Raw genomic sequence first — 13,209 nt, forward strand, 5'->3', positions numbered from 1 at the left:
CCATTTGGCCACCCTGCCACCAACCCGGAATATCCGTAACATGGTTCTGATGGACCAATTTCGGTAATTTCACAAGTACACTTTCCGACATGTCAAACAACACTGATTTTTGCTCAGGAACTCAAATTTGACATCCTCATTACGATCTGGTGCCATTTTGGCCACCCTGCCACCAACCCGGAATATCCGTAACATGGTTCCGGTGGACCAATTTCGGTAATTTCACAAGTACACTTTCCGACATGTCAAACAACACTGATTTTTGCTCAGGAACTCAAATTTGACATCCTCATTACGATCTGGTGCCATTTGGCCACCCTGTCACCAACCCGGAATATCCGTAACATGGTTCCGGTGGACCAATTTCGGTAATTTCACGAGCACACTTTCCGACATGTCAAACAACACTGATTTTGGCTCAGGAACTCAAATTTGACATCCTCATTACGATCTGGTGCCATTTTGGCCACCCTGCCACCAACCCGGAATATCCGTAACATGGTTCCGATGGACCAATTGCGGTAATTTCACAAGTGTACCTTCCGACATGTCAAACAACACTGGTATTTGCCCAGAAACTCAAATTTGACATCCTCAGTACGTTCTGATGCCATTTGGCCACCCTGCCACCAACCCGGAATATCCGTAACATGGTTCTGATGGACCAATTTCGGTAATTTCACAAGTACACTTTCCGACATGTCAAACAACACTGATTTTTGCTCAGGAACTCAAATTTGACATCCTCATTACGATCTGGTGCCATTTGGCCACCCTGCCACCAACCCGGAATATCCGTAACATGGTTCCGATGGACCAATTTCGGTAATTTTACAAGTACACTTTCCGACATGTCAAACAACACTGATATTTGCCCAGAAACTCAAATTTGACATCTTCAGTACGTTCTGATGCCATTTGGCCACCCTGCCACCAACCCGGAATATCCGTAACATAGTTCCGATGGACCAATTTCGGTAATTTCACAAGTACACTTTCCGACATGTCAAACAACACTGATATTTGCTCAGGAACTCAAATTTGACATCCTCATTACGATCTGGTGCCATTTGGCCACCCTGCCACCAACCCGGAATATCCGTAACATGGTTCCGGTGGACCAATTTCGGTAATTTCACGAGCACACTTTCCGACTTGTCAAACAACACTGATTTTGGCTCAGGAACTCAAATTTGACATCCTCATTACGATCTGGTGCCATTTGGCCACCCTGTCACCAACCCGGAATATCCGTAACATGGTTCCGATGGACCAATTTCGGTAATTTCACAAGTGTACCTTCCGACATGTCAAACAACACTGATATTTGCCCAGAAACTCAAATTTGACATCCTCAGTACGTTCTGATGCCATTTGGCCACCCTGCCACCAACCCGGAATATCCGTAACATGGTTCTGATGGACCAATTTCGGTAATTTCACAAGTACACTTTCCGACATGTCAAACAACACTGATTTTTGCTCAGGAACTCAAATTTGACATCCTCATTACGATCTGGTGCCATTTGGCCACCCTGCCACCAACCCGGAATATCCGTAACATGGTTCCGATGGACCAATTTCGGTAATTTTACAAGTACACTTTCCGACATGTCAAACAACACTGATATTTGCCCAGAAACTCAAATTTGACATCCTCAGTACGTTCTGATGCCATTTGGCCACCCTGCCATCAACCCGGAATATCCGTAACATAGTTCCGATGGACCAATTTCGGTAATTTCACAAGTACACTTTCCGACATGTCAAACAACACTGATATTTGCTCAGGAACTCAAATTTGACATCCTCATTACGATCTGGTGCCATTTGGCCACCCTGCCACCAACCCGGAATATCCGTAACATGGTTCCGGTGGACCAATTTCGGTAATTTCACGAGCACACTTTCCGACTTGTCAAACAACACTGATTTTGGCTCAGGAACTCAAATTTGACATCCTCATTACGATCTGGTGCCATTTGGCCACCCTGTCACCAACCCGGAATATCCGTAACATGGTTCCGATGGACCAATTTCGGTAATTTCACAAGTGTACCTTCCGACATGTCAAACAACACTGATATTTGCCCAGAAACTCAAATTTGACATCCTCAGTACGTTCTGATGCCATTTGGCCACCCTGCCATCAACCCGGAATATCCGTAACATGGTTCTGATGGACCAATTTCGGTAATTTCACAAGTACACTTTCCGACATGTCAAACAACACTGATTTTTGCTCAGGAACTCAAATTTGACATCCTCATTACGATCTGGTGCCATTTGGCCACCCTGCCACCAACCCGGAATATCCGTAACATGGTTCCGATGGACCAATTTCGGTAATTTTACAAGTACACTTTCCGACATGTCAAACAACACTGATATTTGCCCAGAAACTCAAATTTGACATCTTCAGTACGTTCTGATGCCATTTGGCCACCCTGCCACCAACCCGGAATATCCGTAACATAGTTCCGATGGACCAATTTCGGTAATTTCACAAGTACACTTTCCGACATGTCAAACAACACTGATATTTGCTCAGGAACTCAAATTTGACATCCTCATTACGATCTGGTGCCATTTGGCCACCCTGCCACCAACCCGGAATATCCGTAACATGGTTCCGGTGGACCAATTTCGGTAATTTCACGAGCACACTTTCCGACTTGTCAAACAACACTGATTTTGGCTCAGGAACTCAAATTTGACATCCTCATTACGATCTGGTGCCATTTGGCCACCCTGTCACCAACCCGGAATATCCGTAACATGGTTCCGATGGACCAATTTCGGTAATTTCACAAGTGTACCTTCCGACATGTCAAACAACACTGATATTTGCCCAGAAACTCAAATTTGACATCCTCAGTACGTTCTGATGCCATTTGGCCACCCTGCCACCAACCCGGAATATCCGTAACATGGTTCTGATGGACCAATTTCGGTAATTTCACAAGTACACTTTCCGACATGTCAAACAACACTGATTTTTGCTCAGGAACTCAAATTTGACATCCTCATTACGATCTGGTGCCATTTGGCCACCCTGCCACCAACCCGGAATATCCGTAACATGGTTCCGATGGACCAATTTCGGTAATTTTACAAGTACACTTTCCGACATGTCAAACAACACTGATATTTGCCCAGAAACTCAAATTTGACATCCTCAGTACGTTCTGATGCCATTTGGCCACCCTGCCATCAACCCGGAATATCCGTAACATAGTTCCGATGGACCAATTTCGGTAATTTCACAAGTACACTTTCCGACATGTCAAACAACACTGATATTTGCTCAGGAACTCAAATTTGACATCCTCATTACGATCTGGTGCCATTTGGCCACCCTGCCACCAACCCGGAATATCCGTAACATGGTTCCGGTGGACCAATTTCGGTAATTTCACGAGCACACTTTCCGACTTGTCAAACAACACTGATTTTGGCTCAGGAACTCAAATTTGACATCCTCATTACGATCTGGTGCCATTTGGCCACCCTGTCACCAACCCGGAATATCCGTAACATGGTTCCGATGGACCAATTTCGGTAATTTCACAAGTGTACCTTCCGACATGTCAAACAACACTGATATTTGCCCAGAAACTCAAATTTGACATCCTCAGTACGTTCTGATGCCATTTGGCCACCCTGCCATCAACCCGGAATATCCGTAACATAGTTCCGATGGACCAATTTCGGTAATTTCACAAGTACACTTTCCGACATGTCAAACAACACTGATATTTGCTCAGGAACTCAAATTTGACATCCTCATTACGATCTGGTGCCATTTGGCCACCCTGCCACCAACCCGGAATATCCGTAACATGGTTCCGATGGACCAATTTCGGTAATTTTACAAGTACACTTTCCGACATGTCAAACAACACTGATATTTGCCCAGAAACTCAAATTTGACATCCTCAGTACGTTCTGATGCCATTTGGCCACCCTGCCACCAACCCGGAATATCCGTAACATGGTTCTGATGGACCAATTTCGGTAATTTCACAAGTACACTTTCCGACATGTCAAACAACACTGATTTTTGCTCAGGAACTCAAATTTGACATCCTCATTACGATCTGGTGCCATTTGGCCACCCTGCCACCAACCCGGAATATCCGTAACATGGTTCCGATGGACCAATTTCGGTAATTTTACAAGTACACTTTCCGACATGTCAAACAACACTGATATTTGCCCAGAAACTCAAATTTGACATCCTCAGTACGTTCTGATGCCATTTGGCCACCCTGCCATCAACCCGGAATATCCGTAACATAGTTCCGATGGACCAATTTCGGTAATTTCACAAGTACACTTTCCGACATGTCAAACAACACTGATATTTGCTCAGGAACTCAAATTTGACATCCTCATTACGATCTGGTGCCATTTGGCCACCCTGCCACCAACCCGGAATATCCGTAACATGGTTCCGGTGGACCAATTTCGGTAATTTCACGAGCACACTTTCCGACTTGTCAAACAACACTGATTTTGGCTCAGGAACTCAAATTTGACATCCTCATTACGATCTGGTGCCATTTGGCCACCCTGTCACCAACCCGGAATATCCGTAACATGGTTCCGATGGACCAATTTCGGTAATTTCACAAGTGTACCTTCCGACATGTCAAACAACACTGATATTTGCCCAGAAACTCAAATTTGACATCCTCAGTACGTTCTGATGCCATTTGGCCACCCTGCCATCAACCCGGAATATCCGTAACATAGTTCCGATGGACCAATTTCGGTAATTTCACAAGTACACTTTCCGACATGTCAAACAACACTGATATTTGCTCAGGAACTCAAATTTGACATCCTCATTACGATCTGGTGCCATTTGGCCACCCTGCCACCAACCCGGAATATCCGTAACATAGTTCCGATGGACCAATTTCGGTAATTTCACAAGTACACTTTCCGACATGTCAAACAACACTGATATTTGCCCAGAAACTCAAATTTGACATCCTCAGTACGTTCTGATGCCATTTGGCCACCCTGCCACCAACCCGGAATATCCGTAACATGGTTCTGATGGACCAATTTCGGTAATTTCACAAGTACACTTTCCGACATGTCAAACAACACTGATTTTTGCTCAGGAACTCAAATTTGACATCCTCATTACGATCTGGTGCCATTTGGCCACCCTGCCACCAACCCGGAATATCCGTAACATGGTTCCGATGGACCAATTTCGGTAATTTTACAAGTACACTTTCCGACATGTCAAACAACACTGATATTTGCCCAGAAACTCAAATTTGACATCCTCAGTACGTTCTGATGCCATTTGGCCACCCTGCCATCAACCCGGAATATCCGTAACATAGTTCCGATGGACCAATTTCGGTAATTTCACAAGTACACTTTCCGACATGTCAAACAACACTGATATTTGCTCAGGAACTCAAATTTGACATCCTCATTACGATCTGGTGCCATTTGGCCACCCTGCCACCAACCCGGAATATCCGTAACATGGTTCCGGTGGACCAATTTCGGTAATTTCACGAGCACACTTTCCGACTTGTCAAACAACACTGATTTTGGCTCAGGAACTCAAATTTGACATCCTCATTACGATCTGGTGCCATTTGGCCACCCTGTCACCAACCCGGAATATCCGTAACATGGTTCCGATGGACCAATTTCGGTAATTTCACAAGTGTACCTTCCGACATGTCAAACAACACTGATATTTGCCCAGAAACTCAAATTTGACATCCTCAGTACGTTCTGATGCCATTTGGCCACCCTGCCATCAACCCGGAATATCCGTAACATAGTTCCGATGGACCAATTTCGGTAATTTCACAAGTACACTTTCCGACATGTCAAACAACACTGATATTTGCTCAGGAACTCAAATTTGACATCCTCATTACGATCTGGTGCCATTTGGCCACCCTGCCACCAACCCGGAATATCCGTAACATGGTTCCGATGGACCAATTTCGGTAATTTTACAAGTACACTTTCCGACATGTCAAACAACACTGATATTTGCCCAGAAACTCAAATTTGACATCCTCAGTACGTTCTGATGCCATTTGGCCACCCTGCCACCAACCCGGAATATCCGTAACATGGTTCTGATGGACCAATTTCGGTAATTTCACAAGTACACTTTCCGACATGTCAAACAACACTGATTTTTGCTCAGGAACTCAAATTTGACATCCACATTACGATCTGGTGCCATTTGCCCACCCTGCCACCAACCCGGAATATCCGTAACATGGTTCCGGTGGACCAATTTCGGTAATTTCACGAGCACACTTTCCGACTTGTCAAACAACACTGATTTTGGCTCAGGAACTCAAATTTGACATCCTCATTACGATCTGGTGCCATTTGGCCACCCTGCCACCAACCCGGAATATCCGTAACATGGTTCCGATGGACCAATTTCGGTAATTTTACAAGTACACTTTCCGACATGTCAAACAACACTGATATTTGCTCAGGAACTCAAATTTGACATCCACATTACGATCTGGTGCCATTTGGCCACCCTGCCACCAACCCGGAATATCCGTAACATGGTTCCGATGGACCAATTTCGGTAATTTTACAAGTACACTTTCCGACATGTCAAACAACACTGATTTTGGCTCAGGAACTCAAATTTGACATCCACATTACGATCTGGTGCCATTTGGCCACCCTGCCACCAACCCGGAATATCCGTAACATGGTTCCGGTGGACCAATTTCGGTAATTTCACGAGCACACTTTCCGACTTGTCAAACAACACTGATTTTGGCTCAGGAACTCAAATTTTACATCCTCAGTACGTTCTGGTGCCATTTGGCCACCCTGCCACCAACCCGGATTGTCCGTAACAAGGTTCTAATGGACCAATTTACGGATACTTTCCGATTTGTCAATTACCGAAATTGGTCCACCGGAACCATTTTTTCCGGATATTCCGGGTTGATGGCAGGGTGGCCAAATGGCACCAGATCGTAATGAGGATGTCAAATTTGAGTTCCTGAGCAAAAATCAGTGTTGTTTGACATGTCGGAAAGTGTGCTCGTGAAATTACCGAAATTGGTCCACCGGAATCATGTTACGGATATTCTGGGTTGGTGGCAGGGTGGCCAAATGGCACCAGATCGTAATGAGGATGTCAAATTTGAGTTCCTGAGCAAAAATCAGTGTTGTTTGACAAGTCGGAAAGTGTGCTCGTGAAATTACCGAAATTGGTCCACCGGAACCATGTTACGGATATTCCGGGTTGGTGGCAGAGTGGCCAAATGGCACCAAATCGTAATGAGGATGTCAAATTTGAGTTCCTGAGCAAAAATCAGTGTTGTTTGACATGTCGGAAAGTGTACTTGTGAAATTACCGAAATTGGTCCACCGGAACCATGTTACGGATATTCCGGGTTGGTGGAAGGGTGGCCAAATGGCACCAGAACGTACTGAGGATGTCAAATTTGATTTCCTGAGCCAAATTTAGTGCCGTTTGACATGTCGGAAGCCATATTAGACTTGATGTAGAATTCGACATCCGTTCCTGTGTAGTCGGTTCCGGAAGGGTGGCCAATTCATATCCGATGGTCCGGGATCAAAGGAATATGCCTTATATGTCCAGAACAGGTCTTGGAGCAAATTGGGATGGTTTTTTTGAAGAATTTATGATAATAATCATGATTTGTAGATTGGGTTGCATACCCGGACAAAAACCTACCCCACTAGGTTCCGGAATATCTCCGTGGCCAAGTGACCGATTCCGAATTTCTTTGTAGATTCTGAAAATAGAGATTTGTCCGGTTCTTTTGAGGGGTGAACGAACTTATTTGGCCAAAAGAGGCCAAAGATACAGCATTTTTAAGGTTTTTTCGGTATCTCGCATCAGACGTTCGGACTGTAAGGGTTAAATTAATGCCCATGTTTACCCATTGCTGAAAAAAATATTATTGACAGGCTGAGAAAATTCTCTATATTTTGCTTTTTTGAACTTTGTTGACCATGAGTTGCTGAGATATTGCCATGCAAGTGTTTAAAAACAGGAAAATTGATGTTTTCTAAATCTGACCCAATCAACCCAACATTTTCTTATGTCGATATCTCACAACTAATGGTCCGATTTTCAATGTTTCAATATGAAACATTCGTGAAATTTTCTGATCTTTACGCAAAAAATATTTTCAATTTTTTAAATCAAGACTAATTATTCAAAAGGGCGTAATATTGAATGCTTGGCTCTTTGGAAATGTTAGTCTTGATTAAAAAAAATTTTTTCGATCAGAAATTTTCACGAATGTTTCATATTTTAACGTTGTAAATCAGACCATTAGTTGCTGAGATATCGATTTTAGAAAATGTTGCGTTGTTTGGGTGAGACTTAGAAAACATCAATTTTCCTGTTTTTAAATCTTTGCATGGCAATATCTCAGCAACTTAGGGTCAACAAAGTTCAAAAAAGCAAAATATAGAGAATTTTCTCATCCTTTCAAATATATTTTTTTCAACAATTGGTAAACATGGGCATTAATTTAAAAAAAAAGGAATAGCTGCTACCATTTTCAAAAAAGTTACCTAAAAATGGCTATAACATGAAAACAGTGCACTTTATCGAAATTTCACTGAAGTACTTTTTGATTGCAAATTTAATTTTACATCAAAAAATGGATTTGAAAAAATTTTGGGACCAATATTTAGATTTTTTTTAAATCAATGTTAATTCAAAAATTCATAACTCGGTCAAAGATTTTTTGCCCATTCTGGAAATTTCTGAAAAGTTGGCTTTTGATGTCCCCTAAAACCTATCGGAAAATGAAAAAAAAAAATAGTGTTTTTTTGAAAATCAAGTTTAAGTGGCAAAAAGTGAAATTAAAAATCACCCAAATTTTTTGCCGTGTATCCTATTTTTTCAGTGTAGTCCTTATCCATACCTACAACTTTGCCGAAGACACCAAATCGATCAAAAAATCCATTCAAAAGATACAATTTTTTGAATTTTCATACATCATTTTTGTATGTACAGCTGCCAAATTTGTATGGAATATTATATGGACAAACTAATGATGCAAAATGGCTTCTTTGGGCATACCGAAGGCACCAAAAAAGTTTCAGCGGGATTAAAAAATACAAAAAAAAAATCGAATGACCGAAATCTCAGAGAATTGCTTAACAACCTTGAGTCAGGGGTATTAAAAAACACCCAAATTTTCAAAATGTATATATTCAGTGCTATTATATTTTTAAGCGCTGATAAAAAAAAAAATTTAAAAATAATGATCTTGAACCAAGATTTACCGGTAGAATAATATTACAACAATAAATTGAATTCCAATATTTGTCACCCCGTTTTACGGTAAAACCAGCATTATCGTCAAATTTATTTAAAAGCATAAGAATATCGCTAAGAATAATGACTATCGATTAAATTTCGTCAAAAAGTAAAATAACGCAATTTTACGCACAATCACGCGTAAATCTAGTACCTACGTGGAAACCCTCCCTGAACCATCTTACAAATCCGTCACCGGCCCAGACACGTTCATGACCACACCGGGCATCGTGCCATGTTCGAGGAACCTCTGCTGAAACTGCTGGTGCTGCTGCTGGTGACGTTCTTGCTGGGTGGACGGCGACGCCAGACTCTGCACCTGGGCGGCCTTCTGCAGCTTCGGCGAAACGGACACCGGCGGCTGCTGCGGAGAACCACTGTTGAGCGCCCGGAAGTAGTTGCTCGAGCTGGAGCTAGTTGTGCCGCCCAGGCCAGCCGGGTTGGTAGTCAACAGGAGTTGCGAATGGTGGTGGTGTTGCTGCGCCGTTGAGGCCGTCGTTAGCGCCGCTGGAGGAACCTGCTCTTTGAGAGTGCTTACAATACTTTCCAAACTGTACGAGGTATGGAGGAAGGTGAGGAAATGGAAATATTTTTGTTTTACCAGGAAGAAGGAAGATGAACAGAAAGAAAGAAGAACCATGTTAGAACCAGAAACTAAGTCTATCGAGTACACACGCGTTCTAAGCTACGTTTGAGAGGTGTGTGATAGGATACCTAGTCACACACCTCTCCGGGGGTTAGCTAGCAATCGCTTACGCTGAGATCCGGCTTTCCGACTCCTGCTTCGAGGCGAGCGCGTCCTGCAGCTCGCGCCTCAGCTTCAGGGCGTCCTTCTCCAGCAACAACACCTGATGGTTTGCTTCGCTCGAGTTGGAGCCGTCGTCATGCATTACGTTCATGTCCTCTTGTCCACCAAAACCGCCACCATTTACCACCGAGGAGGTCGCAAAATTATTCTCACCAAACTTGCTGCTGTTGCCGGCGCGTGTCGTTGGCCCGGCCGTCGGCGCCGCCGCGCTATTGCTTCCGTTGCTGAACCGCAGTTCATTGCTTACGTCGTTGAAGTTGTTATTCCCATAAAACTCGTCCGTGCTGTTGATGCGGCCGTAGTTGAGGTGCATGCTGTTCCGCCGGAATTTGGCCGAACCGGCAGAGGAGGGAGCAAGCCCCAGTCCCTGGTAGGAGTCCCGCTCCCTCAGGGCAAAGGCCTGAACCTGCTCACGCTGCTGGTAGTGGGCGAGCTGGCCCTTAAGCGTAATGACTTCATTCTCGAGCTTCAGCATCCGGTCCATGACCTGGTGCATCTCGGAGCGCACCGAGTGGATGGACTTTTTCATCTCTTCCGTTTCCTTCAGCAGCCGGAAGTTGGTCTCGTTAACGGCCCAGGAGCGTTCCTCGATCAGGGTCTTCATGCGGTCCATCAGGGCTTCCTCCCGCACGCGGGACACCTCGCGGATTTCGCGGACCACGTCGGAGACGATGCCGGGCGTGTAGTTGCCTAAAATAGGGAAGCGAGGTATTAGTAAGCTGAGCTTGGATTCAATTAATCTTATTAAAGATTACGCTTCCCAAGCAAAGATACAATGCATATGTTTTCCACGATTCCGAAAATAAGAAATTCAAACGCAAACTTGGAATGTATGCGGATGTTGTCCCACATTACTTCCTCCTCTGTAGATTCAGAATCCTTATTGTTATTTGACCATTCGTGCTCAAACTAAAACCACATCAAAGAACCAAAGAATCATCTCTTCGGATAACTTAACGCAACAGGCCTGGCCAATTTAACGTTTGCGATGGTTCAATTCATTGCACGATGCACAGTGGTCCAGAACGTAAAATTAAAGTGGAAAATGGTGACATTCTGGAGCTTTGTTGTCTACAGAAAAGTTTTTTTTTGGCTTGGTTGAAAATTAGTGTGGTTTATTGATGATTCTTTTTCCAGTGATTTTCTGTAAGTTTTTTGAAAACTTTTTCTTACTCTTGTCTATTCCATAGTTATAAGTAAACATTTTTCGATTGAAATACGATGTAAAACACAGCTGAAAGGAACACCAAAACTCTGTTCTGTACCTAAATGAACTCGTTGTAACTTGATTATTCACAAATAAAACCGGATTGAATTGAATTGAATTGAATTGGTCTATCCTCGATAATCTTATCGCTGATAGATAATGGACGATAATTCATTTTTAAAATCTTTCTAAAATCGACTTAATTTTACCAAGAATATATGTTTTGAAAACGTAGTAAGGCCGTTGCAAATATTTTTCAAAGTTTATGTCGCCCCCCCCCCCTCCCCCCTTCAAAATCGGTCCGAAAAATCAGAGGGGAAAAAAAATATTTTTTCAAAAAACTTCAAAATTTCACAGGAAATAGAAGTCTAACCAACTGAAAACAATTAGAAATTCATTTTCCTGCATTCAAAATCATATTTGGGTAATTCTCGAAAAAAAGTTTTGAAAAAGTAACTTTTTGCGTTTCTCCAAAAAGATCGCCATGATCGACGACGACCAACTTTTTCAAAACTTTTTTTCGTAAAATCGCGATAACTCGTGATGTTTATAAGCAAACCCCTTATGTCTATATATCAAAATTTTTGTAATTGTCTGTTCTACAACTTTGTAGAACATTGTTACACTCTAAAAAAAAACCCTACAAAGTTAGAAAAAACACGAAATTTTAAAATGAAAAATTTTGTTCTAAATGAAAAAATGACCCTTCTGGGTCAATGTAGAATCGAAAAGTACATTAAATTTCCCATAAAATGACATGTTCCAAAAATTTTTACAGTCGAGTAACGGAAAATGGGATAATTTTTAAAACTTTTTTAGTGTTTTTTTCGATGAAAAATACGTTTTTTCGGAATTCTGAGTACGCCATCAAATCGGGCGTCTAATTTTACATAAAAGTCCCTTTGACACCAAATTTCTATCTCATCACCGTTTCAGGCTGCAAATTATTGAAAAACACCTCTTTTTTCGCATGTTCAAAAAAGGAAGGGGTCGTACCGCCCCTCCGTCACGAGATATCAAAATATTTCCAATTTTTGTGGAAATCCAATGTACAGCACCGCAAAAAGTATTTTTTTCGGCGAAAATAAAAATCTCTTCAATACTTTCATATTTTGAACACTAATGATTGCAAAACAACTGGGCAGGTGTAAAATGCATTTTAAAACAATTTTTTCATTCAAATGGTGAGATCATGGCTTGTAATTTTCAATTTTTGTATTTTTTATTTTTTTTGCCCCCCCCCCCCCCCCTCTCGACCCCAACCAGAGTCGAGGGACATAAACTTCAAAAAAAAATTGCAACGGCCTAAGCTTCAAATACGCACAATTGTTCACAAAATACCTTACATTGCAAATTGCAATATGGGTAACAAACGAAGCGAAATATTGTATGCTTTTTCACTTCATTCGAGTTTTTTTTAAATGCTAAAATTTTGACAAAAATCCGTATTTTCATCAAAATTTGCAATATAGGTATCGAAATATGAAATAAATTTTCACATTATTAGAGTTTTTTTTTTTAAATACTAAAATGTTCACAAAATGTCGTATTTTTTCGAAAGTACTCATATTTTTATGATTTGCAACATGGGTATCGAACGATGCGAAATTTGATGTGCATTTTCAGTTTATGAGAGTTTTTAAATGAGACACTTAAATTTTAACAAAAAAATGTATTTTCAAAAATACTCAAATTTAAATGCATTTCCATTTTTTTTTGTAAATCACAAAAAAAATCACAAAATATCGTAAGTTTTTGAAAATACTCAAATTTCTATAATTTGCCAAATGTATGGGTATCAAACAAAGCAAAATTGTATATGAAGCATACAAAATTATGTTGTGTTTAAAGCATGCA

At 41.8% G+C, this 13,209-nt stretch overlaps 1 protein-coding gene across 2 annotated transcripts in view; it reads right to left on the reverse strand.

The window, feature by feature from the left end:
* Window positions 1-7,924: 7,924 nt before the first annotated feature.
* LOC120417039 (probable serine/threonine-protein kinase cdc7) overlaps window positions 7,925-13,209 on the reverse strand; it is a 34,132-nt gene continuing 28,847 nt past the window's right edge. Inside the window, exons 7-8 of one of the 2 annotated variants that reach the window (XM_039578985.2) lie at window positions 10,094-10,835; window positions 7,925-9,888 (exon numbers count right to left, since the gene is read on the reverse strand). In XM_039578985.2, the coding sequence (XP_039434919.1) occupies window positions 9,519-9,888; window positions 10,094-10,835 (1,112 nt within the window). In that variant the 3' untranslated portion in view covers window positions 7,925-9,518. The remainder of the gene's footprint in view (window positions 9,889-10,093; window positions 10,836-13,209) is intronic. The other variant, XM_039578986.2, reaches the window with a different exon arrangement.

The sequence above is a fragment of the Culex pipiens genome, chromosome 1, assembly GCF_016801865.2.
Source record: "Culex pipiens pallens isolate TS chromosome 1, TS_CPP_V2, whole genome shotgun sequence".
Taxonomy (NCBI): Eukaryota; Metazoa; Arthropoda; class Insecta; order Diptera; family Culicidae; genus Culex; species Culex pipiens.